This window comes from Colossoma macropomum, unplaced genomic scaffold, assembly GCF_904425465.1.
Source record: "Colossoma macropomum unplaced genomic scaffold, Colossoma_macropomum, whole genome shotgun sequence".
NCBI lineage: Eukaryota > Metazoa > Chordata > Actinopteri > Characiformes > Serrasalmidae > Colossoma > Colossoma macropomum.
Genome location: NW_023494804.1, coordinates 3,673,283 through 3,698,437, shown reverse-complemented (window position 1 = coordinate 3,698,437; position 25,155 = coordinate 3,673,283). Strand labels below are relative to the sequence as shown.

Here is a 25,155-nt window from a genome sequence, read left to right as displayed (position 1 = left end):
TGTAATAGGATTTTAGAGACACTGAAACCAGAAAAGGGTAAATTTTGACTGGACCATGATAGGAGGGTTTGATGATAATAAAGGCAAACATCATTACTGAGTTTACTGCTGGGCGATAAAACAATAACGATAATTATGCGATATAACTTTCCTCGATAAGAAATATAAGCAATGTTTGATAAATGTTCAATATAATAGAGCATTCTCAGACTACTGCCTTCCAGCGACAGCCCTGGTGGCGTTTTCTACTGCAAGGAAAGCAGCACTACTCTGCTGTCGCCACAAGAGGGCGCACTTCTGAGTTTTTCGACGTGATTAGAGAGGGAGTTGCCAAATAAACTTTAGCAACGTCTGAAATGTGGAGTTATGTATTCCCTATTGAGTGGAGCGACCGGCGATCTGTTCTCCTGTTACCAAGTGTGAGTGATGAGATCAGTGGTGTAACTGAACTGACCTTCAGTGAACTTACCTCTTTCCGTACATCCTAACCAGCTTTAGCAGCGTTAAATCAAGTCTGCTCCTCACAACTACAGCGCAGTTACAGCGCTCAGTCATGTTTTAATATTAGTGCATTCCCGAGCAACAAAAGTGAAAGAAAGAGCCCTGATTTAAACAGAATTAAACTGAGGATGCTGTATGTGTGGCACTGGAGAGCGGGAGAGTGTGAGCTCCCCAGGCTAGCTGTTTTTAGCAGCTGGCTAACTTGAAGCAGTGCTCTGTCACTCACACAGCCTGGCGAATTGATAATATTGTAGATCAAACACGACAAAAAAGCACCAATTTCAGTTTAATGTACCTAAAAGGAGGACTTTGTTTGTCTGCTACTGTTCGTATTAAGCCAACATTGTTGAGAAACTAAACAGTTTAGCATTTGTAACTGGATAGCCTGGCACTCGTCACCAGGCAGCTAAAATAATCTGTTTTCTTTCTTAAATTATGACTATTACAAAAATTGCGGCTGTGCTTTTCCAGCTGGTAAAAACAGCTGACCAGAAACTTTCGCCCACTCTCCCATGACAGATGACAGACTTTTTGGCGAGTGTTTATGTTCTGACCATAAAGTATAGTTTAAAACAGCAATTAACCACTCAGGAGCAAAAATCAGCCTTCAAACTTGAAAGAAATAACGATTTGATATGGATCATGATATGTTTTGATATCGACTGATATGAAATTTTTTTGCATGATAACATTTTTGGCCATATCGCCCAGCCCTAACTGGAATGCAACATCTCTCCTCTCTCTAGAATTAATAGTTTCCTGGTTTAGCATTACAGTATATTGTCGTAAATCAGTTATAATGTGCTTTAGTGTAGTTGTTTTGTAAATTTAGCATATCGCTGCTGTCAGAACAAAACCTCGTATCTCCATTTTTGTCGTTTTTCAGTTTTTCACATACTTTGAAAATGCCCACTGCCCTTCACATTGTGTATAAATTTCACGATGAACTGCCCAAAAGAAATGGCCCAAAATTATTTGGAACAAATTCTGGTTCCATTGATTTACATTAAAAGTAAAGTAGGTTTTTTCTTTCTCCTGTAAAGTTACCATTTTGGAGATACAAGGTTTTGTTCTGACAGCAGCGATATCTACGTGAGTAAACACTGACAGTTGAACTGTATTTTCTGTTATTTTGGAACATTGGAAATGTGAATATTATTGAAGGCCAACAAGAGCCTGCCTGGACGGTCCACTGGAGCTCTAAACAGACATATTTCACTATGAAAAAACATAGATCTATAATAACCTGTTTATTTTTTCAAGGATGCAGTGACATAAGGAGGAATAACTTGATGTCAGTCATGAATATTGCATATAATATTGCAATTTTTCTGCATTAATAACCATTGCAATCTGTAGCACACAATATTGCACCATAAACATAGTAGGTCATAATTTATAAACATTAGAAAAATATTTTATTAGTGAAATATTTTAAATGTATTTGTACCATTATTTATTAATATTTACTGATCTATTGAAATGCACCCACACCTAATAGCTCTATTCATTACAGCAACTAATTAAACATAATCCATAAGAGTGAGTAACATAACAGAAAATTGAAATATGGATAATCATAATCAGTCCACAACTGCTGATTAAAAATATCCTACTGAAAGGTGATCAGGTATTCCGGATACGCCTGCACGTCATGGAAGATCACAAACATCTTCGGGGTTTGTTGATTATCAGTGACGCTGTCATACAAATCTGTGGCTGTAGAGCTCTTGGCTGGGGGAGAAATTAGACCACCCTTTCCTGTGGTGTAGTCACCGACCAACACTCTGGCCAGATACATGCGCTTATGACCTTGCTGGTCAGGCTGGGAGTATCCTTGGGCTGAGTAACTTGGGTCAACAGCAAAATACACGCCATTCCCATACATGGCACCTTCAGACAAAACAAGAGAAGACAAATGATATATTGCAGAAACATATTTACATTAACAAACTCTGACAAATGTGTGGATGATGATATTATTGCTGTGTTATACCATGTGTGCCAGCATAGCTCCTATTGAAGCCCCGGTGGTCGATCTTGTCTATGTTCTGAGCGCCGGTGCCGTGGAACAGCCTCTTCTCATTGTTCCTGTGCCTGTTCTTTTCTTCAAAATGCTTCTTCTGGATCATGTAGTTCCTCCACAGAGTGCTGTTCTGGACCCTCTCGATCTAAGAATATCACACAATACAAAAAAGTCTGAATTTCATCAGCTTTGTGTTGTTCTACGTGATGCTCAGTCAGTCGTTCAATCAATGGTTTGTGAAACCTTAGTCCAGACTGCCACTAAAACTGATGTTCTAAAAAACATAAAACTGTGACCACCCTAGTAAGGGGTGTAGTTACAGGGAGGAGGAGGAGGCCTCACTTGAAAGCCAGCCCTCGAGATTTCTAACTGCTCATAAAAAAAAAACATGCTCATGAAAATGTAATCAAATGTAATTTTTCTTGTGATCTTATAATACAGGGGGAATCCAAAGGTGCTGAGCTGTTGCCTCTTCATGCCTTTTATCCAATTTAAGCTAAATCTAAGCATCTATAAACACATTCATAACATGTTATAATTCATTCATAAGGCATTATAAACATGGCTATAAATATTTATAAAAATGCATCATACGTTATAGCCATGTTTATTATGCATTATGAATTGTTAACATAATACATTATAAGTACTGTTCATAACAAATTATAAGAGCTCATAAGTAAAGTGAAGCGTACTGTACTAAAGCCTCCTCCAGTGTTCAGAGTGAGGCTTCAAGTTGAAGTATTTACTGAAGGATTTACTGAAACACTAAAACATTCACAGTAAAGCACATTACAGGCTTCAAATGTCAGAGTTTAAACTAGAGCTGCCATCAGTGTTTTACCCAATGTGGGAAAGGCAATGTACACCACTGTTAGCTTGGCACTAACTTAACACTGCATATCCAATAGAATGCTAGCAGAAATTAGCATCACTGTAGTGTAGTTGTTTTACAGAGTGAAGGGTTCTAGTGCTTGACGTTAGAACCAGTGAGGGAACAAATTACAATTACAGCACTTTACTTTCTCATCTCTCCCTCTCCAGGCCGTCACTTCACAGTGACTTCACCCTCAGTGTGATGTCAGAGGGGGTTCAGGGGAGGGGCTTGTGGGTACTTGGTTTGCTGTGATGTAATATAGTGTTTAAAGTGAGAGCTCTGGGTAAAAAAGCACATTGTAGCAGTAATTCTAGGCTGGACAGCCTGTTTGGAGCATCTGAATATTCAGGACTGAAGCCACGTAGATACAGCCCTAACAGCACCAGCACTGAGAAATAAAATACTGGAAATCTCAGGGTGTAAATAAGCTTTGTATTTGTCTTTACTTTACGCTCTCCAAGCTGGGACTGACTTCTTTGGCACTGACAGTATAACATGCTATTAACACTATTTATAATGCATTATATTAACAATTCATAATGTATAATGAACATGGCTATGAAGCGTAATTCAGTGTAATTCCTTTTTATATATATTTATAACCATGTTTATAATGCCGTATAAATGCATTATAACATGTTATGAATATGTTTATAGATGCTTACAAAGGTGACATTCATAGCAAGTGTTACCAAAGAAGTGGCTAGCAAAGCGCTATTTTGATCATCACCAGCCTTGTAAACATGTAAACACAGCGTCACTCTGCTCCACTGATTGTCCAAATTGTGGAAACTTAGCAGAGCTGTGCTAGCTAGCAAGCTAGGTAAACAGTTGACCCTGATACACTCCAAGTCCTTTAAAAGGTGGAACTTTCAGTTGTTATGGTAATAAGGCAGTTGCTAAGGTAGTGTCTTAGCAGAAATCATGGCTTCCCACCCAGTGTGTGAAATAGTCCCATGTTAGTCCCACGTCTCATGTTGGCTGGCTGCTAACTCACTCGATATAGCGGTGCCAATGCGCTCTTCCTCACATTAACTGAGGTCTTCCTCATCTCCTCTTCTCGTCTTCATTTTGAGAAATGAGTAACGATTCAGTCTTTCCAACAAACTCTTGGGAAACTGGGTGAGTTTTGCAAATATTTTGCACATTGTAAAGTTTTTCAGAGGTATCCAGGCATAGTTGCAGTTGCTAGGCTATGGACCAACTGGGTGAGCCAGTCTTCTATTTAGTTAAGAACACCAAAGACAGAAGCTGGTTGTGGGTGAAGCAGCTAACAATGACCTTGACCTCATTTTTCCCCTAATGGACATCATAATTTTCAGGGACCATTCTGGGGGTCTAAGAGGTTAATTAGGAGGACCCCTAATTTTGCACCCTCCTCCCACTACACTATAACACAAGGTCAGAATCGTATGTTGTTCAAAAAATATATATATATTTGTTTTTTGAGTTATAGAAGCTACAGTGACATAGGCTAGTGGCCTCACTATAGCAATATCTCTTGAAAATAATACTTCCTAGGTTCCCAGCTGCACCCAGACCTTTGGTTACACCACTGGTTCTGGGCTCTATAATCAGCAGTCACAGTCCAAAGGTGATGAATTTGACCTTACACTACAAAACTGCTTAAAAAATGAAGAATGCAGTGGAAATAAAGCATGTAGAAAGAAACAGGACTGAAACAAGAGTGAATGGTGTGATAACATAAGCTAGCAAGCTAATATTAGCTAGCAAAATAACGTTAGCTGTGCTATTGTAGTCTATCCTGGCCTGTTTGTTATCTGTAGCTTTGTTAGCTATAAATTTAGCTAGCTACATCACTAGCTAGCCAAAACAACACTTAGATAACTACTGGGGCTGAGCTGTGAGTGTCGTTTGGCTCTAGTTTACAAAAGTGCTGCATTTCATAACAACATTAAATAAAAAAAAACATTAAGCTGCTGTATGAGAGATTTATATCAAGGGTAAAATACATGCATAGAGTGGCCTTTTTTAGTAATCTTACGTTAAGAATTTTATTGGCCAGCCCAGTTGTCCTGAACTCATTCTCCACATTCGTGTATTCTGGGCTGCCTTGTTGAATTTGGACCCGCTTAACGAACTCGCCGTCTTTCATTTTCTCCCAGTGCCTGGGCAGAGCCACTGAGGAGAAAAAAAAATCAAAGACACACCAGTGAATGTGTAGATCAACTGAAATACACTCTTAAAATAAAGGTGGCAAAAAAAGGTTATTTGAAGCAATTTCTAAGAAGAACTGCTTTAATCAAAAAAGTTTAAAGAACACTTCTTCAGGAAAACAAAAGAGGTTCTTCTATGGCATTGTTCAAGGTAAAAAGAACTCCTCTTCAATTCCTTGAGACCACCGGTGGTTCCAAAATGCACTTCTTCATATTCTTCATAACTTTCATATTTCATAAGCTACATTCTAAAGGTGGGGGTCGTATGAGAGCTGTAACTGTCTTCTCTCCAGTCAAATAGATGGGTGATGTCATTTTAAACTCTTATAATAAAAGAAGCTGAACTCACATTTTTTTTTTGAAAGTCGCCTCATTTTTCCACAAATCTGGGCTATAAACTATAAACAGATGGCGTCTCTTCAGTGATATGCTCTGTACAAATTATTTTTAGAAAAAAATACAAAGAGCATCTAAGATTTTTGGCTTTCAGCAGTAAATTGTAAGCATATAGCAATATGCGTAGATCATAAAACACACCTTCTCATTTGAGAAAAGTGTGTGAAAAGTTCATTTGAGGGGAACTTTTACAAATAAAAAAATAAATAAATAAAATAAAAATGTACATTTATTTCACACAGTTACTGAATAATTTGCCTTACGATTTGGTCACATAAATTCAGATGGACAAACCAAAATATACCCTGTAGATTAAGAGGTTAAGAAATAACCTGAGATTTTTGTTTGTTTGTTTGTTTTTCTTTTACTGAAATTAATTATCTCGATCATAATCTTGAGATACTTTTCTTGGGATAATTTTCTCAAAATAATTATGTCAAGAAATGTAGGGAAAACCTAAGTGCATTACACACTCTGCCCTGTAGATGGCCCCAATACGCCATTCAGACAGTATTCCACTTCCCAGGCCCATTGTTCAGTTTTCAGTTGTTTCCTTGACTGGAACTGTTCTAATGGAAACTGACCACTATATAGCACCTTGGTCTCAAATACAAAGACATTGTTTCAATTCTTGCCAACAGCCATCATTATATTGTATCTGAGCCCCATTTGAAACGTATTTTAAAACTCAACAGACTGTTTCATATGAAGGGTTACACAAATATATACGAGATATTGTTTTTCATTCAAGAGCAGCTACAGCTCTTGAAAAAAAAATATTAACCCCTCAATATCCCAGGCTCATCACAGGCTAATACTAAGGCTTAATATTCAGTAACTACAGGGACTTCAGTGCAAACTAGCTGAGCTATTCTTAGGTTATAGAAGTGTGTATTAAAATATTGGGCCATGTAGGGGTTAATGGCTACAGGTGGATGCATGCCAAGTGTTTAGGGAATATGCTGCATGTCAAAAAAAGAGCACTTCCAGAACATTATCTTGAGATAATAATCCCAAGATGATAAATTTGAGAAAAGGAAGTTTCTTTTTCACCCATGTCTTTTCGAGTTCTCTGTACAATGGCACATTTATTTTTAAGGGTGTAATGACAGAGATTATTCAGTAATCAAATAGATTAGATATTGTAATCAATAACCAAATAGGTAGTATTGGCTAACAGAGAATATTGATTCTCTCACAAAGTGTAGGTCTTAGTCTGTCTGCACAGGAGATTCTGGACACTACGAAGCCCCTGGGTTCACAGACAGGCCTGTGGGTACCTACTGACCCAGTGAAGAGGTGCAAGGTGACCTTGAAAGGTAGAGCAGGCTGGTAAAAACCTGTTGAAACCAGTTTTTAGGAGTGAGGTCATCATGCAATGGCCAAACTGATGGACAAAAAGATGCACCTATTATAGAATGAGCTAATATTAAAATTTGAGAAGGCAGGGGCATATCAGATTATCCCAGATAAATGGTATAAACTGTTGTTTGGAACACTGTATTTGCGCAGTTGGGTCTCGAGACCGTGAACCACCTGATGCTGAAATAAAGAAGAAGCCTTTTTCCCTCTTCCACAAACTCAGCGTCTGAAGACTCTTTCCTTTTTGACATATTTTGAGAACTTTTGACTTAAAACAGTTATTAGTGAAAGTGTTTAGCTGGTTTTAAAAGATTTCTTTTTTATTCATAATATTATGTTGGAGGCCTGGGGTTGGAGGGGACAGCCTTTGGGGCCCGACAGTACACTGCAGGAGTAATATAGATGTGCAATATAATAGAGCATATAAGCTGAAATGCAAGGTTATAGCTGAAGGTTTCATAAACCATTTGAAGCCTCTTACCTTTCTGGTCAACCCTCTTCAATTCAATCCTTCTGTTTCTTAAATAAGCCACTCTTTGGGTTAAATCAACGTCAAGCTCCTCGTTGTTGACCTTGATCTTTATGCGAGGTTGTTTTTTCCCATAGGCCTCCTCCAGGTCATAGTTAGTGTAAATATCAAAGGGTACGAGATTATTTGTCCTGTCCAGATACTGCCACTCTACCAAGCTGCTGATCATGAAGGCGTCACGTTTTCGGGCTTCGTTCCTCTCCACTTTGCGGATCATGTCCCGGATGGCGCTCTCTGCCTTGACCACGTCTCGGGTCAGGCCCTCCACGGTGATGACCGGCTCTGGACCATTCTTATCAAGCTGAATGCTGACCGTGAGCTCCCTCTGCAGGTTAGTCAGCATCTCTGCGTCCTTTCTGGTGAAACTGTTGATGGCGGAGTCCCAAACGGATGAACTCGTGTGCTCTCTGACGATGAAGCTGTTGATCAGTTCTCTGGCTTCATTCAGGTCCTGCTGACTCTCTGCACACAGCTGAAAGACCGCCGGCTCAAACTCCTCACCCACCATCACAAAGTCCTCATGTTCAGAACGGAATTGTCGACTGGCTTCTGGACTGTTGCCCGTAATGTAGCTGGCCATAGAGCCAAATTTTTCTTTTTTCCCAGTGTCGGATAAAATAAAAAAGAAAACAGGACAAGTTAGTTACGTTTACAGGTTTATTTATACTTTTATATTTTACAGCCATGATCACAAATAGGGCTGGATTCATTTTAACGTAAGGTCATTTGTAAGGAATTGTACTGGCTGATGGGTATGGGAGACAGACTGGAAAAGGACTACTGTTACTGAGGGAGCTTCAGGTTCAGGCAATTAAAGAAGGCTGTTCGCTCCACAATTATTACTGCAGATTCATACTGGATTAAAATCACTCCACAATTATTACTGTCAGACTGTAAAACTACACACACTGCAGATTCATACTGGATTAAAATCACTCCACAATTATTACTGTCAGACTGTAAAACTACACACACTGCAGATTCATACTGGATTAAAATCACTCCACAATTATTACTGTCAGACTGTAAAACTACACACACTGCAGATTCATACTGGATTAAAATCACTCCACAATTATTACCGTCAGACTGTATAAACTACATACACTGCAGATTCATACCGGATTAAAATAGCTCCACAATTCTTACTGTCGGGAATTTTCTATTCACTAAATTTATCTACCCACCTTTCAACCAGTCCAACACAGTGGTGTCCTCCTCCACGCCCTCCTGCTGCCTCCTCAGCATGCTCTGGTGGAAATCTGACATCATTGTTGTCTGGAATATCAGGAACTTCACACTCTGTAAGTGCGACTCTTTTTTCTTCTTCACAAAGTCGATTACAGCGTCAATCATGGCATCAGCAACAGCAGAAGGACTTGCACCACCTTGGCCTGATCATTGAACATTACCATTATCAATTACCAATGACTTTTATAGCAACCATAGCTATACTTATATAGAGATTGCCTAAAAGAGGCAGAACATCAGAAAATGGCTTCGATTTCTTTCCCGGCCATTGGAACCAGGATCCTTGGCTTTCCCAAAGACCTGGTGTCCAGCATTGTGCTGAGAGAAATTCACAACTTTAGTGCCAATGTCCAGGCTCAATATCTTAAAGTAGTGACTGTGATCATGCTGTGCTGTACCTGTGCCAAGAGCTGGAAAGGCAACAGAGGAGAACTTCTGAGCCTCACACAACTTTAAAACAGAGTAAACAGCATCCTTGATGGCTGCAGGAGTGTTTCTGCCTACGATGTGGATTATGTGTCTGCATGGGAGCTGACCTCCAGAGGTCAGAATCATTTCCTTCTGTTGAAAACTTGGTGCATTCACTGTGAAAATATGAATGAAAACAATAACAAAAATGTTCATAATTTTAAAGGCTGACATAGGTTTAAAAAAAGGAATTTAATAAGAAACATAAAGGCTTTACAGACCAATCTGTGCACACTCCAGTTCCACTGCTAATCCAGCAGCATCTAAAATGGCCTTGGAGACTCCTGGATTAGACCAGGATTACACAAAAGAAGTTAAACACAAAAGTGAAAATATTAAAAAAAAAATCCAAGGTATTTTGGCAAACATTCTTGACAATGTGCGACAACACTGTTAAGTATGTACATCTGTATCTGCAGAAGAGTCGTAAAATACAAGTCAGAACACATAAGGTCTGGTGTCACATTAAAGTAAAACATTCTATACTGTACCATGGTTTTACCTGCTTTCAAAGAAAACGATTGATTGGAGGAGTTAACGATGGCATCACTTCTCTCTTTGGTGATGTCACCTGACGACACCTCGAGGGTCACATGTCCCACCTGAACTGAGTGCACTCCAAGAGTCGGAGTGGAAACCACTCCAAAAAGTCCTGGTGTATCACATCATGATATATCAAACTTTGACTTGCCCATTGTAGATTTTCTTTTTTTTTTTTTTCTCCCCAATTTAGTCGTCTCCAATTCCACCCACTAGTTAGGACTCCCCCAATCACACGATGTAATCAACGCTAGGAGGGTGAAGGCTAACACAGGCTTCCTCCGAGACCTGTGAAGCGCCACCGCTTCTTTTCGAACTGCCGCTCACGCAACGTCACTGGACAGCCGAACGTGCTCGGAGGAAAGCGCCTGACTAGCATCGCGCTGAGTGATGGGGGGAGAAGGAGGGGCCATCCTACCCACCCAGAGAGAGCGAGGCCAATTGTGCTCTCTCGAACTCCCAGCTACGGATGGCTGTAGTATCACCAGGGATCGAACTCGCGATCTCCTGATGATAGGGCCAACACTTAGACGGTTGCGCCACTCGGGAGCCTCGTATCACAAAAAAGTTACACAATTTCATCCTCACCCCAAATGTAGTCAATCTACCAGGACATGTTTGGTGTCTGAAGTTTATTATTTATTACTAGCTCTAAAAAGCTAATTTGTCACTTGCAATTTCCACCTGTTTTGGAGCTCCCTCAGTTGAACTATAACATTGATGAAATATATTTTGATGTAATTATGTCTTACAGTCTCTTACCCTATCTATTTTGTCCATCATTGCTCACTAGCAGCTCAACACAGAATCCACATAACCAAGTTTAACTGAGTTTGCTGAACAACACAAGGTTTGATGTGAGTGTGTGATGATTTAGGCATGTAGTTTGCACTGTGCTAATAAACCTTTTTCATAGTCACTGCGTCGTCACATCCAACTGTAAATAGTAGCGTTATCGAACAAAGCGGCGATGAAGGGTCGTCAGTTTTTAGTCTCCCTCAAAAATCTTCTTTCGACCTCATGGTGCAGTTATTAGTACAGCAGTTGGCATGTCTGTTAGTTCCTCCAACATGGGTGGAAATGCTAGTTTGACGTAGCTAAAGCATGTCACGCAAAATTTAAAACTGTTTGAACTTTGTATAACCCTGCTGTGCGGAGTTCCGTGTCTCAGCCCGATGAACGGAGTACGCTGCGGCAGACCACATCTCCATGACAGAGCAGCATCCGACGGCTTAACATATCCCACACAAAATCCACGTCTGAACCGTGAGGAATTTGACTCAGACAAGCAAAGCAGAGAAGGGGCAGAGTGGATCTTAATGTTCAACACCACATCACATGTCCCTAAACAGGTCTGCACTCATTGTGCTTCATTTTGAAGTCCACCAGATTTAATTCTTCCTACTCAGCCCACGTAAACATTAGCAACATTAGCAAGTGCCCTGAACACAACAACCAGCACAGAGACACGATGTTGTATTTCTCCATTACTGTAAACTAATAACTGACCTATAGTGCTGAGGAGTCTGCAAACTTCTGTGATGACCATCTCCGGGACTGTAAATGCACCAGTGAATAAATGAGCTCTCCAGTTCACTTTCACTCTCTTTTTTGATCGGTTACCTCATTAAAAGTGACACATGACGAGTGGAGCTTTTCAGCTGAAGTTAAACTTGATCGAGTGGAAGTTCAGGTGAGACTGTTTGGTTGAATTATTGGTGCATTTAGGACTGCAACAATGATTTCTGGCAATATCAACCATTATTTACATTGCAACCGGAAGCCATTCAATTGCTTTTCTGCATTAATGAACACGGAAGTGTGACAATGGTCTACTGATGTGGTACACACTTTCATTAGCTTCTGTTAGTTGTTTCATACTCTCATCGTAAAAACAAAACAGTACACTTCTGGCAAACATGGCTGACTACATTTGAGCTAAAGGGCAAATTGTGTATTATTACATTTCACCAATGAATGCTTTGAGTAAAGATAAGATGGACAGTAAAGATGGCATGACAGACTCACCAGGAGACTGTGAGGGTCTGGCAATGGGTGATTTTTTAGGTGACTGTTGAGGAATAGCATGCGCTCCTTTTGTGATGGGACCTGGCCTCCCACCTCTGAAGCTCTTTATGAAACTCTAACGGGCAAAAACAAAAATTATTACAAGCCAGAAGCATCCCCAGTAAGTTGTAAAGAGCTGTCAGGGTTTTTTCTACTACCTGTACAGTCTCGTTGTCTGAAGGGTGCACAATCACAGTCACTACTTTAAGATATTGAGGCTGGACATTGGCACTAAAGTTGTGAATTTCTCTCAGCACAATCCTGGACACCAGATCTTTGGGAAAGCCAAGGATCCCGGTTCCAATGGCCGGGAAAGAAATCGAAGCCATTTTTTGATGTTCTACCTTTTTTAGGCAATCTCTAATGATCTGTTTTAGCACCTGTTGGGATTAAAATGCATATTTTTTATTAGCCCGAAAATAAATACATTGGCTACTTTATCTGAGTGTACAGTATCAGGATGGTCACAAAGCTCTCAAAATCACCTCATCCTCTGAACCAGCTCCTCCTTTCCATGATGGACAAACAGTATGGAAGACCCTTTGACAATTTAGCTTATAGCCACTGGTAACCACCATGTCTCCATAACTTAGATTAGAATATCCACTTGCAGCCAGATTAGACCTAGCTTCTGCCTGGAGTTGAGAACCAGCAGCCTGCAGGAGCGCATTGGAGACAGCACCTTTGCTGAGGTCCACGTCTCCTGAGATAGTGTTGACAATCACATCAGACTGCAAAGGTAAATAGTAAAGATAACTGTTAACGCCTGTTGTAGAGTATATACTGTATATGCTGGTTGTTTTGCATTAAAAGGTTATGATATTTGCTCTAATGTTCACTTACAAGTGCATCTTGGATATTCCCTTGCTTCAGAATGATTCTGAGTCCCTCTTGTGTGGACTGAGTTTCAAGGGACCCTGATCGGTTGAAGTCATCATACTGTGATCTGGTCGGTTGGCTTGAGTTCTGTTCCCATGTCTGTCCTTGAATGTCGAACTCCACAGATTCATTTCTTCCATAACCATGTGGTTCATTACTCCTTGGCCCACTTTGGGCCACTTTGGGGCTGAAGGCTGCAAATTCCTTCTTAACTGCCTGAGCCATGGCATTCACAGTGTTGGCATTGAGGTCCACCAGATGAATCTGTCTTAACATGTTCATGCCACCTTGATGCTTCTGATCTTTGATGTAAGCATGCAGTTCCTTGGCAATCGTTTCAGTGCAGAGTTCAAGAGGAAAGCCAAATATTCCTGAGCTGATAGCCGGGACCGCAATGGAGGAGCACTTGTTACTCTCTGCTTGGTTCAGACTCTCCCTCACAGCCTGTCTCAGCTGCTTCACTGCAATTAACTTGTCTGAATGTGTGTAGTGGGGACCCACAGCATGCACCACGCATTTGCATGGAAGACGACCTGCTCCAGTAGTGACAGCCTTTCCAGGTGGCACTCGTCCATGTGCAACTACATATGTGTCACTCCATTCTTGTAAACTTGGTCCAGCAGCTTTCAGAAGTGCCAAAGCCACACCACCAATGTGCTTCAAGTCCTCATTGGCAGCATTGACCACAGCATCTACTTTAAACTGACAGATATCAGCCTTTCTGACCGTGATGATGACCCCACCAGGGAACTGGACCTCACAGGACAACTGTCCAAAATCTTCCACCCTGTCATTGTCATCATAATCATCTTCATCCTCTTCCAGCATGTGACTTTCCTCAAGAACGACCACAAATCTATGTTCCTTCATCATCATCAAGAACATGCTTCCCTGCTCCTGGAAGTACTTTTTAGCACCTGCTTTTTCAATCGTCAGCCTATCCGTATGGAGAGCGTCTGCAATCTTCTGAAAGATCTCCATGGCTGGTTGGACGTGAACACGCTCCCCAGACAGTCGGATCAAGGGTCGTTTGGGCTCAAAATGAACTGTCACCTCAAGTTTCTTCCAAACTGGGGACTTTTTCTCATTTATGAACTTCACCACAGCGCATGACTTGACACGAAGGACCTCTTCGATTCTTGAGTACATGTTGATGAATATCTCCAAGCTCCTGCTGACCTCCAAGACTGGTTGCTGAAAGCCAGTAACTACAACTGTGTCATTTGAGGGTTTTATAATCACAGTTTTTTTCCTGGCTAAGTTGTATGTGTCACACAGTTGATCATTGAGAGAGCGCCATTCCGGCTTTTCAAGCACACTTAAATCCTCTAAAGAGAGGGTACTGGACATAAGTACCATTTGAAGTCTCTGCTCTGCCTCAGTCAGTGATCTGTCTGTGCTTCCAGTCAACACAACATCCCCATTTTCAACTGTGCAAACTGCACTGATTCCCTTGGTTATAAACAGATCTCCTGACATCTCCTCACAGTCCACTGATCTCAGGAACTCCAATAATGAAGGGTCCATTTTCAGAATCTTCTGTTTCAGTCTCAGTCTCCTCTCAAGGATCCAATTTTTGATGTCAACAATTTCCACAGAAAGGCCACACAATGTTAACTGATTGGTGTCTTTTTTGTACGCAAGTTCGAGCTCTGGGTATTTAGCTGAAGCATTGTGTTGAAGTCCTTCCTGCAGAAGCAGAGAGACTATGGAAGGGGACATCTCCATGCTTTCTTCAACACTCTTCTGGTCCCTTTGCATCTGATCTGATGCTTTCTTTAAAACATTCTCCAAAATCGGCTTCAGCAGATTAATGTGTTGCTTCGTTCCTGCCAGAGTCAGGATTCCATCATGCATCTTCATGAAGGCTTTATCTTTCACTGCTGACCGAATGTCTGTCTCTATTGTAGACCAAACAGAGGGGATCACTGCACACTCAAAAACAGCATATTTGGAGAGTATGTTTCTAAACTCATCTGTGGCGTTTTGCCTCCAGTCGTCTATGTATTTCTTGGTTATACCCTTCTGTTTCAGCAGTGTGGGAAGAGGACTGAGCTGGACTTCAGCTTTGTCCATGTTCACCTGGCAGAACAATGAGTTCATCTTCTTACAGATGGAGAATATTAGCCCCTTCTTATGGAGGAATTCTCTGATAGCAGGATGGATCTTCTCTGTGAAAGGTTTGGGCAGTGTCCATGTTGGTCTGTCTTTGCCATACAAGGCGGTACCCAAAGACATGTAATATGGGTAGACAGTGACTGCTGTCTTGCCAATACTGAGATCTTTCCCCAGAACTTTCTCTGCATCTGAAAAATGATGATAGACATTTATTCCACACTTTAGTGTACAAATAACATACTTTCAACATTTTTTAACAGCATCAATGTCAAATTGATACCTAAACCAACTATGGAAACACGAAGACCACACAACACAATGGTACTCAAATTTGCCTTACATGTATCTAGCATGGTATCCCTTCAGCTACTCTCTAAAATTAAAGGAACACATGATTTACCCTGTTGCTTGCAAAAAGTGACAATGGCAGCCTGTTCTTCTGGAACCGTGGTGATGTTCTTCACTGCTCCACCCCACTTTTCGAAGTAAAGTTCTAGCAGGTCTGTAGAAGTCTGACCAGGCAAATGTTCCACCTTAACACTTCTACTTTTTTCCAGAGCCCGTCCCATTAGACCATACTGCTGGACCTTTTTATTGCTCCTGCTCTCCACAAGGAACTTCTCAGCAACTGCAAAAAGAAAAGTCACTTTAGACTGACAGTCTGATGCTATTTTTCAATGTCATTTCACATCACAAATGGTTGTCTCAATTTCAGAAATGGCAGTTACAAGTTAATCTAGATCTTGCAAGTTGAGGACTTACCACTGGGGTCATTAAAAGTCACCACAGCAACATTTGATTCTCTTATTGTCTCCAGGAAATAATCCTCTTCGGAAGCATCGCTGATGTTCTCCACTAAAAGTGCCAGGACTTCTTTGGAAACATTGTCAGGCAGTTTCTCCAGGACTACAGCACCTGACTGTGGGGAGTCTCCCAAACTGTCCCCGGGAGATGGCTTAGTTGAGCGGTCAGCCTGACTCTCATCAGTGTTAACTGGAGGCAATATAGGTGGTAATAGCTTAATAACACAGACAAAATGTTTTTCTATGTCTCAGGTATCATAATAGAAAAAGAAGAAAATAGAAGAAAATACATACAATACGAATAAACGCTGACTGGCACTCTGCATATACTGTGATCAGTTCTTTCCAGAATTCTCTGTACAGCTGAAAAGTTCAGACAAACTGATGTTATTTGTGTAACACAAGAGAAAAGAAAAACGGCTTGAATGACTGGTTTAATTCTACAAGGAAATGATGCAATACATTCAAACAACTGCAAAATCCATTCCGACAACACACTGTGCTGGGACAATCCCACTGGAACAGTATAGTCATATCTCTTCAACACTTTCTAGATTAAAGAGACTTATATATATACAGATATTCAGGTACTTTAATCACACAATCAGGATTACAGCCTCAGATTGTCTTGAAGTTTGTTTAAGTCTATTGCTTGCAAAATCAGCTGTCAAATATAAGAGCACTAGACTGTGTTTACCTTTTGCAGTTCCCGCTTGTTAGCTAGGTCTCCGTTATCGCAAGATAGTTGGGTGAGGGGCTATAATGTTTCTTTCATTCAAAAAACATCAAGGTTCCATTTACATAACATCATAGGATGGCTGCCTAGCTGCTAATTGTTGCTGACTGTCCAGTGCTCTGTACATTAACCTAAAAAGAGTCTTACAACTGACTGGCATCCAGGAGTGGCGGCACACCTACAAAACTGGTGGGGCAAAATTTACTGGTCCTGAAAAACACAGCCAATGTCCCAATGACAACATGTCCTAATAAGCTTTTTTTCTATACAGTGTCTGTATTTTTGAACCTGAAGTTTCAATGGGTTGCACCAAAGTCCTCACACTATGACAGAGAAGGGTCTACTTGTTGAAAAATAAATGGGGAATTTTGTACTGCTCAACATTCCATCTGTTCATGGGGAAAACCCACTTTCAATAAAGAGGCAGGCATCCTGTCGACAAAACTGCAAGCAATTTTATCAAACACAAAATCTCTTTGTAGCACATCATGTTCTAACCTGGTCTCAACGAGGACGCTGGAGGCAGGGTTCGAGTTCACAGCAGCAGTTTTACTTGAACCAACACAAAACAAACCAAATACCCAAAACCTAAGCTGGCCACTTTTTAGTGGCTTCAAACTAGACTTTTCTGTCCTTTCCCCACTCAAGCTCCTCAGCTCTCCAGTCTTCAGTCTCTCGCTGCTGCTGCTGCTCATCCCTCTCCCTTTTCTCTGTTCCTTGTCTGCTCTTTTTAAAAGCATCATTTAGGGCTCTCATTAAGGGCAGCGTGAGCACCTGAGCCAAGAGGGAACGAGAGTTCATTGCTCCACCTCCCGGTCACCGCCTCGCTCCACAGCTCGGCCGGCAGAGCTCGGGAATTGAATCCTGCCTTCATGCCTTTTGTGACCATCATCAGCGGTATCCCCTCTCTGGTGGCTGACGTCCTTCTCCCGCCATCACTTGCATACCGTGGCAGTGTTCAAGATTCGCGTGCTGTCACCCTCTCACTCACAGTTCTCCTCTCCCAGCCGTCCTTGCCTTGTCTTCGTCCTCACTCTAAGTTTGGGCCCCACCTTCCTGTCAGCTCTCACAACCGTCATCGTACTATTTTTTAGTGGGAAAATGTCCTGCCTCAGCTAAAAAAGGGATTTTGATTGGTTTTGCTTTTCGCATGTGTTTGACTCCCTGTCTGTTTGTGCCTGTAGGTCAGTTTATGCTGAGTCACACCACATAATTTTAGAGGCAAATCAGCATTCATTCAGGACTTGCAATTGGCTCTCCATTACTATGTGTATACTGTTCAAAGACACCATTCCAGACTCGCTAGTGCCTCGCAGACGCCCGAAAGATATTACAGGATAAATATCTGGACCTGTTGGGGAGTTCAAATCCTGAAGTGTGAAAAGTGTTGTGACCCAGTTGTGACTGGCAGCGAGTGCGGCAACAAGCTACAGCCAATGAAAAAGACACGGGTTAAGGTCACTTCTTGCGTCTGTTTGGAGACCACAGAGACTTCCACATAGCCATTTTATTTACTATTCAAAATGACAAGTGCGCCTATATATGTCTTCTGAGATTTATATGGAATATTGATGGTGATAAAATTGTGAAAAAATGGGGGGCCAAAACCTTCTGAAAGCTGTCATAAAACAGTGTCTCAGACATCAGGCAGTGAATTCATAACCATTTCATGTAGTAACTTTCTGTGAGGGAGCTTTTAGAGGTGGACGTCTGGTTCCTATCACCACCACTGTGAACAATTCTGACTCAAGTTTTTCTAGAACCCAGCATTTCATAGCAAACCATCTGAATGAACTTTGTTTACATGTTGACCATTTGAAAGAGAATTCTGCAAAACTTCCACCGAATTAAATGATTAATATGTAAGTCATTCAGAATTCTTTACAGTGGTGGTGATAGGAACCAGACATCCAAAAGCTCCCTCACAGAAAGTTATTACATGAAATGGTTATGAATTATATTTGTGTTGTATGACAAAACCATAATATGTAGCCTGTAGTGTTAAAGGGGAATTCCACCAATTTTCAGAATTTGGTGGCATAATTAAACGGTTAAGATGTAAAGAGAGTCGTACAGAGTGGTTTGGTGTGAAACGCTCCATTCTAGAGAAACTTACAGAGCCAGAATGGTTCACAGTGGTGGTGATAGGAACCAGACGTCCACCTCTAGAAGCTCCCTCACAAAAAGTTATTACATGAAATGGTTATGAATACAGATACATTGTTTTATGATAGTTTTAAGACTAAAACACATTTTTTAAACCTCATTCATGGTGGAGGGATACATGCAGGATGTTGTGAAGGAAAATAGTCCCCAAAGAAAACTTTGACTATTTTCCCATCATGAACATTCAATATGAATCTCAGAAGACTCGTGTAGGTTCACTGGTGGTTCTGGATAGTAAATAAAATGTCTATATTTGTGTTGTAGTCATGGCGACCCCTGGTTCCTATCACCACCACTGAAAAGGAATCTGAACCATTTCACACCAAACCACTCTGAATCTCTCTGATTATATCTCAAACACCGGTGAGATTTCCCTTTAATTATGCCGAAATTGTGGACTTCCCCTTTAAGAATCAACAGAAGGTTATGGGAGGGAGTATGAGCGTTCAAGAATAAAGTACTTTTTTGTAATGATTTTTTCGTTCATGTATTTATTTATGTATTTATTTATTTATTTATTCATAAACAAACAAACCAAAGCGCACAATCACTCACCTGTTTTCTGAAAGGTTGGTTCCACATCACTTCCTGTTGCAGCCTGTAAGATAGCACAACAAACCCTGTTCAAAAGTCCCTGTGCTTTAGCAGTGCTATAAACAGAACTGGACTCCTCCCAGCATTCACAGTATTAAAAGTAACAAGGGCCATCCTGGCTCAACTTGTACTCTTTCAGTAACTCGACGCCTCGAGCAGATCGGCTCGCTCTCCCACAGACACTCTCCACAGCCTGCTGCCTCCCAGATTACCATTACAAATCAACATGTTATACACATCTAGCACTAACTGAACACTCGGGGGCTCATTCTTGATTATTTTTCAATATGGTTGTTCTAAATGCCACAAAGGGCTTCTGGTAATGAGGATAAGAACTCCCTTCACACTGGCAGGCCTCTTATAGTAAAACAGATATGGACAGTTCTGTCCACTTACTGCTGCGCTGGGCTCTTCTGTCTTCTGTTTCTCTTCATCACCGGGTTTGAACACCTTCAGTTTCACCAGCTTGTTTTCAATAGTTATGGAGTGATCTCCTTTAGCGAGAACCTGATCTCGAGCTGGAACGAAAGCAGACAGACAGTGATAAAGGCCAGATAAAATACAAGGTCACTGCAAACAAGAATACAAGAATGCGAAGTGACGATACCATCAGCTACACTTAAAGTCTGAAAAAGTACTTACTGGATTCAAATAAGTACATTTGTTGTACTCTAGCATTCAAAAGTCCCTTGTAATATTAATATATTTCGTTATTTTATATGAACCATTCTACCGATACACGTGTATATATATATATGGATATAAATGGACAATGAGTGTAGAAACAAGGTCATAATGTTATGCCAGATCGGTGTGTGTGTGTGTGTGTGTATATATATATATATATATATATATATATATACATATATACATATATACATACACACACATACACACACACCGATCTGGCATAACATTATGACCTTGTTTCTACACTCATTATCCATTTTATCAGCTCCACTTACTCTATAGGTGCACTAGTTCTACAGTTACAGACTGTAGTCCATCTGTTTCTCTGATACTTTGTTAGCCCCCTTTTACCCTGTTCTTCAGTGTTCAGGACCCCCATGGACCCTCACAGAGCAGGTACTATTTGGGTGGTGGATCATTCTCAGCACTGCAGTAACACTGACGTGGTGGTGGTGTGTTAGTGTGTGTTGCGCTGGTACGAGTGGATCAGACAGCAGTGCTGCTGGAGTTTTTAACCACTGTGTCCACTCACTGTTCACTCTGTTAGACACTCCTACCTTGTCAGTCCACCTTGTAGATGTAAAGTCAGAGACGATAGCTCATCTGCTGCTGCACAGTTTGTGTTGGTCATCCTCTAGTCCTTCATCAGTGGTCACAGGACACTGCCCACAGGACACTGTTGGCTAGATATTTTTGGTTGGTGGACTATTCTCAGTCCAGCAGTGACACTGAGGTGATTAAAAACTCCAGCAGCACTCTTGTGTCTGATCCACTCAGACCAGCACAACACACACTAACTAATTTATGGGGTGCTTTTTATTGTGTCTGCCCCAAAGCCTAACCCCTAAATTACTGACAAAAGTGAGTCCAATGGAAGACAGTAATGTTGATGTGATACAATTCATTCATCCGCAACCAAAGCACGTTTGAACAATTCATTAGCTATATATATATATATATATATATATATATATATATATATATATCGCTAAAAGTATTCGCTCGTCTGCCTTCACACGCATATGAACTTGAATGACATCCCATTCTCAATCCATAGGGTTTAAGATGTTGTCAGCCCACCCTTTGCAGCTATAACAGCGTAAGCTCTTCTGGGAAGGCTTTCCACAAGGTTTAGGAGAGTTTATGGGAATTTTTGACCATTCTTCCAGAAGCACATTTGTGAGGTCAGACACTGATGTTGGACGAGAAGGCCTGGCTCACAGTCTCCGCTCTAATTCATCCCAAAGGTGTTCTGTTGGGTTGAGGCCAGGATTCTGTGCAGGCCAGTCAAGTTCTTCCACACCAAACTCGCTCATCCATGTCTTTATGGACTTTGCTTTGTGCACTGGTGCGCAGTCATGTTGGAACAGGAAGGGGCCGTCCCCGAACTGTTCCCACAAAGTTGGGAGCATGAAATTGTCCAAAATCTCTGCTGAAGCATTAACAGTTCTTTTCACTGATACTAAGGGGCCGAGCCCAACTCCTGAAACACAGCCCCACACCATAATCCCCCTCCACCAAACTTTACACAAGGCACAATGCAGTCTGACAAGTACTATTGTACGGATTGACAGACGGAGAAGCGTGATTCGTCTCTCCAGAGAACACGTCTCCACTGCTCTAGAGTCCAGTGGCGGCGCTTTACACCACTGCATTCGACGCTTTGCATTGCGCTTGGTGATGTAAGGCTTGGATGCAGCTGCTCGGCCATGGAAACCCATTCCATGAAGCTCTCTACGCTGCTCTTGAGCTAATCTGAAGGCCACATGAAGTTTGGAGGTCTGTAGTGATTGACTCCGCAGAAAATTGACGACCTCTGTGCACTATGTACCTCAGCATCCGCTGACCCCACTCTGTCATTTATGAATACTTTTGGCAATATATATATATATATATATATATATATATATGTGTGTGTGTGTGTGTGTGAGTGTGTGTGTGTTCCTCCATTGTGGAACTGGAATAAAGGATTATTTTATTTTATCTTGTCTTATGACCAAAAAAATCTTGTTTGCAAACCTTTTTTTTCATGGACACTTGACACAGAAAAATTCATGACCTGAGGGCTCCCAAAGATGTTTAATATTTCTTCAATTCCTTCAAGAAACAAATCCCATCAAAAATGGGAAACGTTTGATATAGTGACTAGATTTAAGATAATTTCACTTGACAAGATACCATTTTTTTTAAATTAATTTTAGCAGTCCAGTGTGTTTTATCCCTTTATTTGGTCCATAGGTCAATATAGTACAATAAAGGCCTTTCTATATGATATATCATGGTTCTTTTAAGGGTGAGGACAACTTTGAACAAGTCTGAAAGTAAGTTATATTTCATGTCCTGTTCTGTCATAAGAGGGTGAGCTATTATGGAACAAGTGGGTCAACGTGTTTGAAGCCTTAATTCTGTGCTCTCTACACAGCTCATATAGCACAGCAAGGCCTCTTTATGCAATATCATGGTACTTTTCACTCTGTTATAATACTTCATAAAGTGCTATTTTTCCATGTTAAAGTGAATTTTAGTCACTACAGTCTGTTACTAACTCTGACATCAAGGTACCATCTGCTATGTTTGGCTGTATTATAAAATTTCACTATTTGTTGCACATCCTACAGTTCCCTAAGTTTAGACATATGATTTTATTGTTATTTATACAATGAATATGACACAATGAGTATGACCACTGAATTTATTATTATTCAGTGGTGGACAGTAACTAGGTAATGGTGATTTGTTACTGTAAGTAACTACTGTTAAGTATTTTTCATTTATCTGTACTTTACTGAAGTTTTTCCATTTTGGGGGACTTTTTACTTTCACTCCACTACATTTCAAAGTCAAATATCTCACTTTTTACTCCACTACATTATGCGAAATCTGTCGTTCCTTTTGGTTTATGTGTGCATAAAAACATAACATGTCAAAACGAAAGAAGCGCAAAGCAAGAACACCAATCAGGGCACCGAGTGCACTTTGTTCTGAGCTTGTTTTGACCTGTTGGTCATACCGACCCAGTGCAGCACACGGTTCAACATCAGTGCAGCAGCGTAAAATTTTGAGAGTCTATTCAACATAAATGATGAACTAAACTAACTTTGTGTAAATAGACCACAATATAGAAATATGTACTCATATGCAGTTGTGACTGACGTGTCTTTATTCTGAATTTATACAAACACATTTCATTTTATAGTAAATTAGTTTTGGCTAGTTTATGTTTATGAACAGAGACCTACAGATGCAGTTTAGTAAAGGAAACTCATTTGTGAATCTGAGTTTAAAGTTTTTAAACCGTAACTAAGTTGTAAATAAATCTTAAACTGAAACTTTGCTTGTTTGTAAAAAGTGATTTCAGAGCCACTCAGTTCTACCTGATGGAAACTGTTTGCCTTCAGTGTTTTGTGCTTATGATAATTTTAATAGACATCAGCGTCACTAATTAATGACCTTCTATTAAAAGACTGGTTTACCAAGAGAGACACTGGAGTATTTTCACCTAAAATGAGTTAATGAAGCGAGTCTTGTTACAAAAATGATAATAGGACATCAGAGCCATAATTAATCTTTTAGCACTTTTACTTTTGATACTTAAGTACATTTGAAGGCAAATACTTTTGTACTTTTACTCAAGTGGAGGTCTAAAGGGAGGAACTTCTACTTTTACTGGAGTAATATTTTACCTTGGGTGTCTCTACTTTAACTCAAGTACATGATTTGTGTACTTCGTCCACCACTGATTATTATTATTATTATTATTATTATTATTATTATTATTGTTTAAATAGCGCAGTGAGAAAAGCTTTCATCAGATCAAAGAGTGAAACAGGCTTATGATATTTTTAGTGCAAGTGTTCTAAGAAGGAAAGTGCTGTTTCACAATGATTATATATTCATAATGAAACTGACTCATCAGTGCCGCCTACCGGCAAAACAGCGTCTCTGCAGCAGCACTTAAGGTGGAACGGAAAATTCAAAGAAGAAGCCAACTTCAGTTCAGCTTTAGGGAAACACTGGCGTTGCAATCAGCTGAGCGTCTGTATGAAATACATGCTACCATTCATTTTTAATCGACTACTCACTCTGAGCTGATCTGAAGAGAACAGTAGCGGCGCTGCTGTCCTCGGGGAACTTCACCACACAGTCTCCACCCTGAGACTTCTTCCTGCTCTGAAAGTAAATCTGGAGTTTGGCAGTGAGGGTCCTGGTGGAGGCTGAGGGCCAGGGACCCTCCATAGCCTCCACAGCAAGGGGGTGAAGATATTCCTCCATTTCTCCTCTCTCAGTCCTGCGGGAAACACAGTGGAGGAGCCGCTCAGCCCTGATCAGCCTGTACAGCAGACCGAAGGGAACTGCGGCAGCTATTACGGATTCTAAGTTTGGAACGGATTGCAAGTTTGGAACGGATTCAAAGTTCAGCCTCGTCGCTGAGCTCCAGGTCCGTTTCACTTTGGTTTCATTTTAGCAGGAATGAGCCTGGAGCTGAACCATACACTTTACTTAAGGGGGAACCCCAATCATTTTTCAAAAATTCTACAGGAACCACAACACAACAGAAGATGTGAAGGATGTGAATTGCACAACGCGGAACGCCACAACTAGCCATGAAACACTGACCAGTTTTTGACCCAGGTCCTGCTGGCAGCCCGTGTGAGTTCTGACGCTTTGCCCAAGTACACTGGCCCAAGCTTGCACATGACCGACCTTCAACGCTGAAATGTGGTTGAAATGATGCCAGTTGTTGTTTCAACGTTGAAAAAACTGTTGAAACAACTGTTAATATTTAATGGTTGTGAAATGGTTAACTAATGAATCAACGTTGAAATTTCAAATTTAAATCAACATAATGTCTTAATCGTCCTGCTTTATGAATATGATTATTATTATTATTGTTTTATTGGCATTTTTATATTTTAATCATAAGACAACTTCATAAATCTAAATGTATATGTTAAAAATGGCAAACAACAGCAAC

At 40.7% G+C, this 25,155-nt stretch overlaps 1 protein-coding gene across 1 annotated transcript; it reads right to left on the bottom strand.

Annotated features, from left to right (window-relative positions):
• Positions 1 to 1,728: 1,728 nt before the first annotated feature.
• Positions 1,729 to 24,674, bottom strand: LOC118824470 (protein mono-ADP-ribosyltransferase PARP14-like). The gene is made up of 18 exons (XM_036594643.1): positions 24,263 to 24,674; positions 19,887 to 20,008; positions 19,452 to 19,494; positions 16,289 to 16,357; positions 15,954 to 16,184; positions 15,592 to 15,819; positions 13,038 to 15,379; positions 12,680 to 12,925; positions 12,353 to 12,574; positions 12,156 to 12,270; positions 10,090 to 10,239; positions 9,809 to 9,871; positions 9,518 to 9,703; positions 9,056 to 9,262; positions 7,821 to 8,462; positions 5,410 to 5,546; positions 2,498 to 2,672; positions 1,729 to 2,394 (listed from the first exon to the last, which is right to left on the bottom strand). Exons 1-18 carry the CDS (start codon positions 24,450 to 24,452, stop codon positions 2,114 to 2,116), a joined length of 5,649 nt encoding a protein of 1,882 aa, XP_036450536.1. The 5' UTR covers positions 24,453 to 24,674; the 3' UTR covers positions 1,729 to 2,113.
• Between the last annotated feature and the right edge of the window lie 481 nt (positions 24,675 to 25,155).

Excerpts from the sequence above, each read along its gene's own strand:
- LOC118824470 (XM_036594643.1), bottom strand. The coding sequence starts at position 24,452 with ATGGAGGAATATCTTCACCCCCTTGCTGTGGAGGCTATGGAGGGTCCC. Across the intron at positions 16,185-16,288 it reads AGTCAGCGTTTATTCGTATT|TTAACACTGATGAGAGTCAG; the intron begins GTATGTATTTTC and ends TATTGCCTCCAG. Across the intron at positions 5,547-7,820 it reads GAAGAGGGTTGACCAGAAAG|TGGCTCTGCCCAGGCACTGG; the intron begins GTAAGAGGCTTC and ends TTTTCTCCTCAG.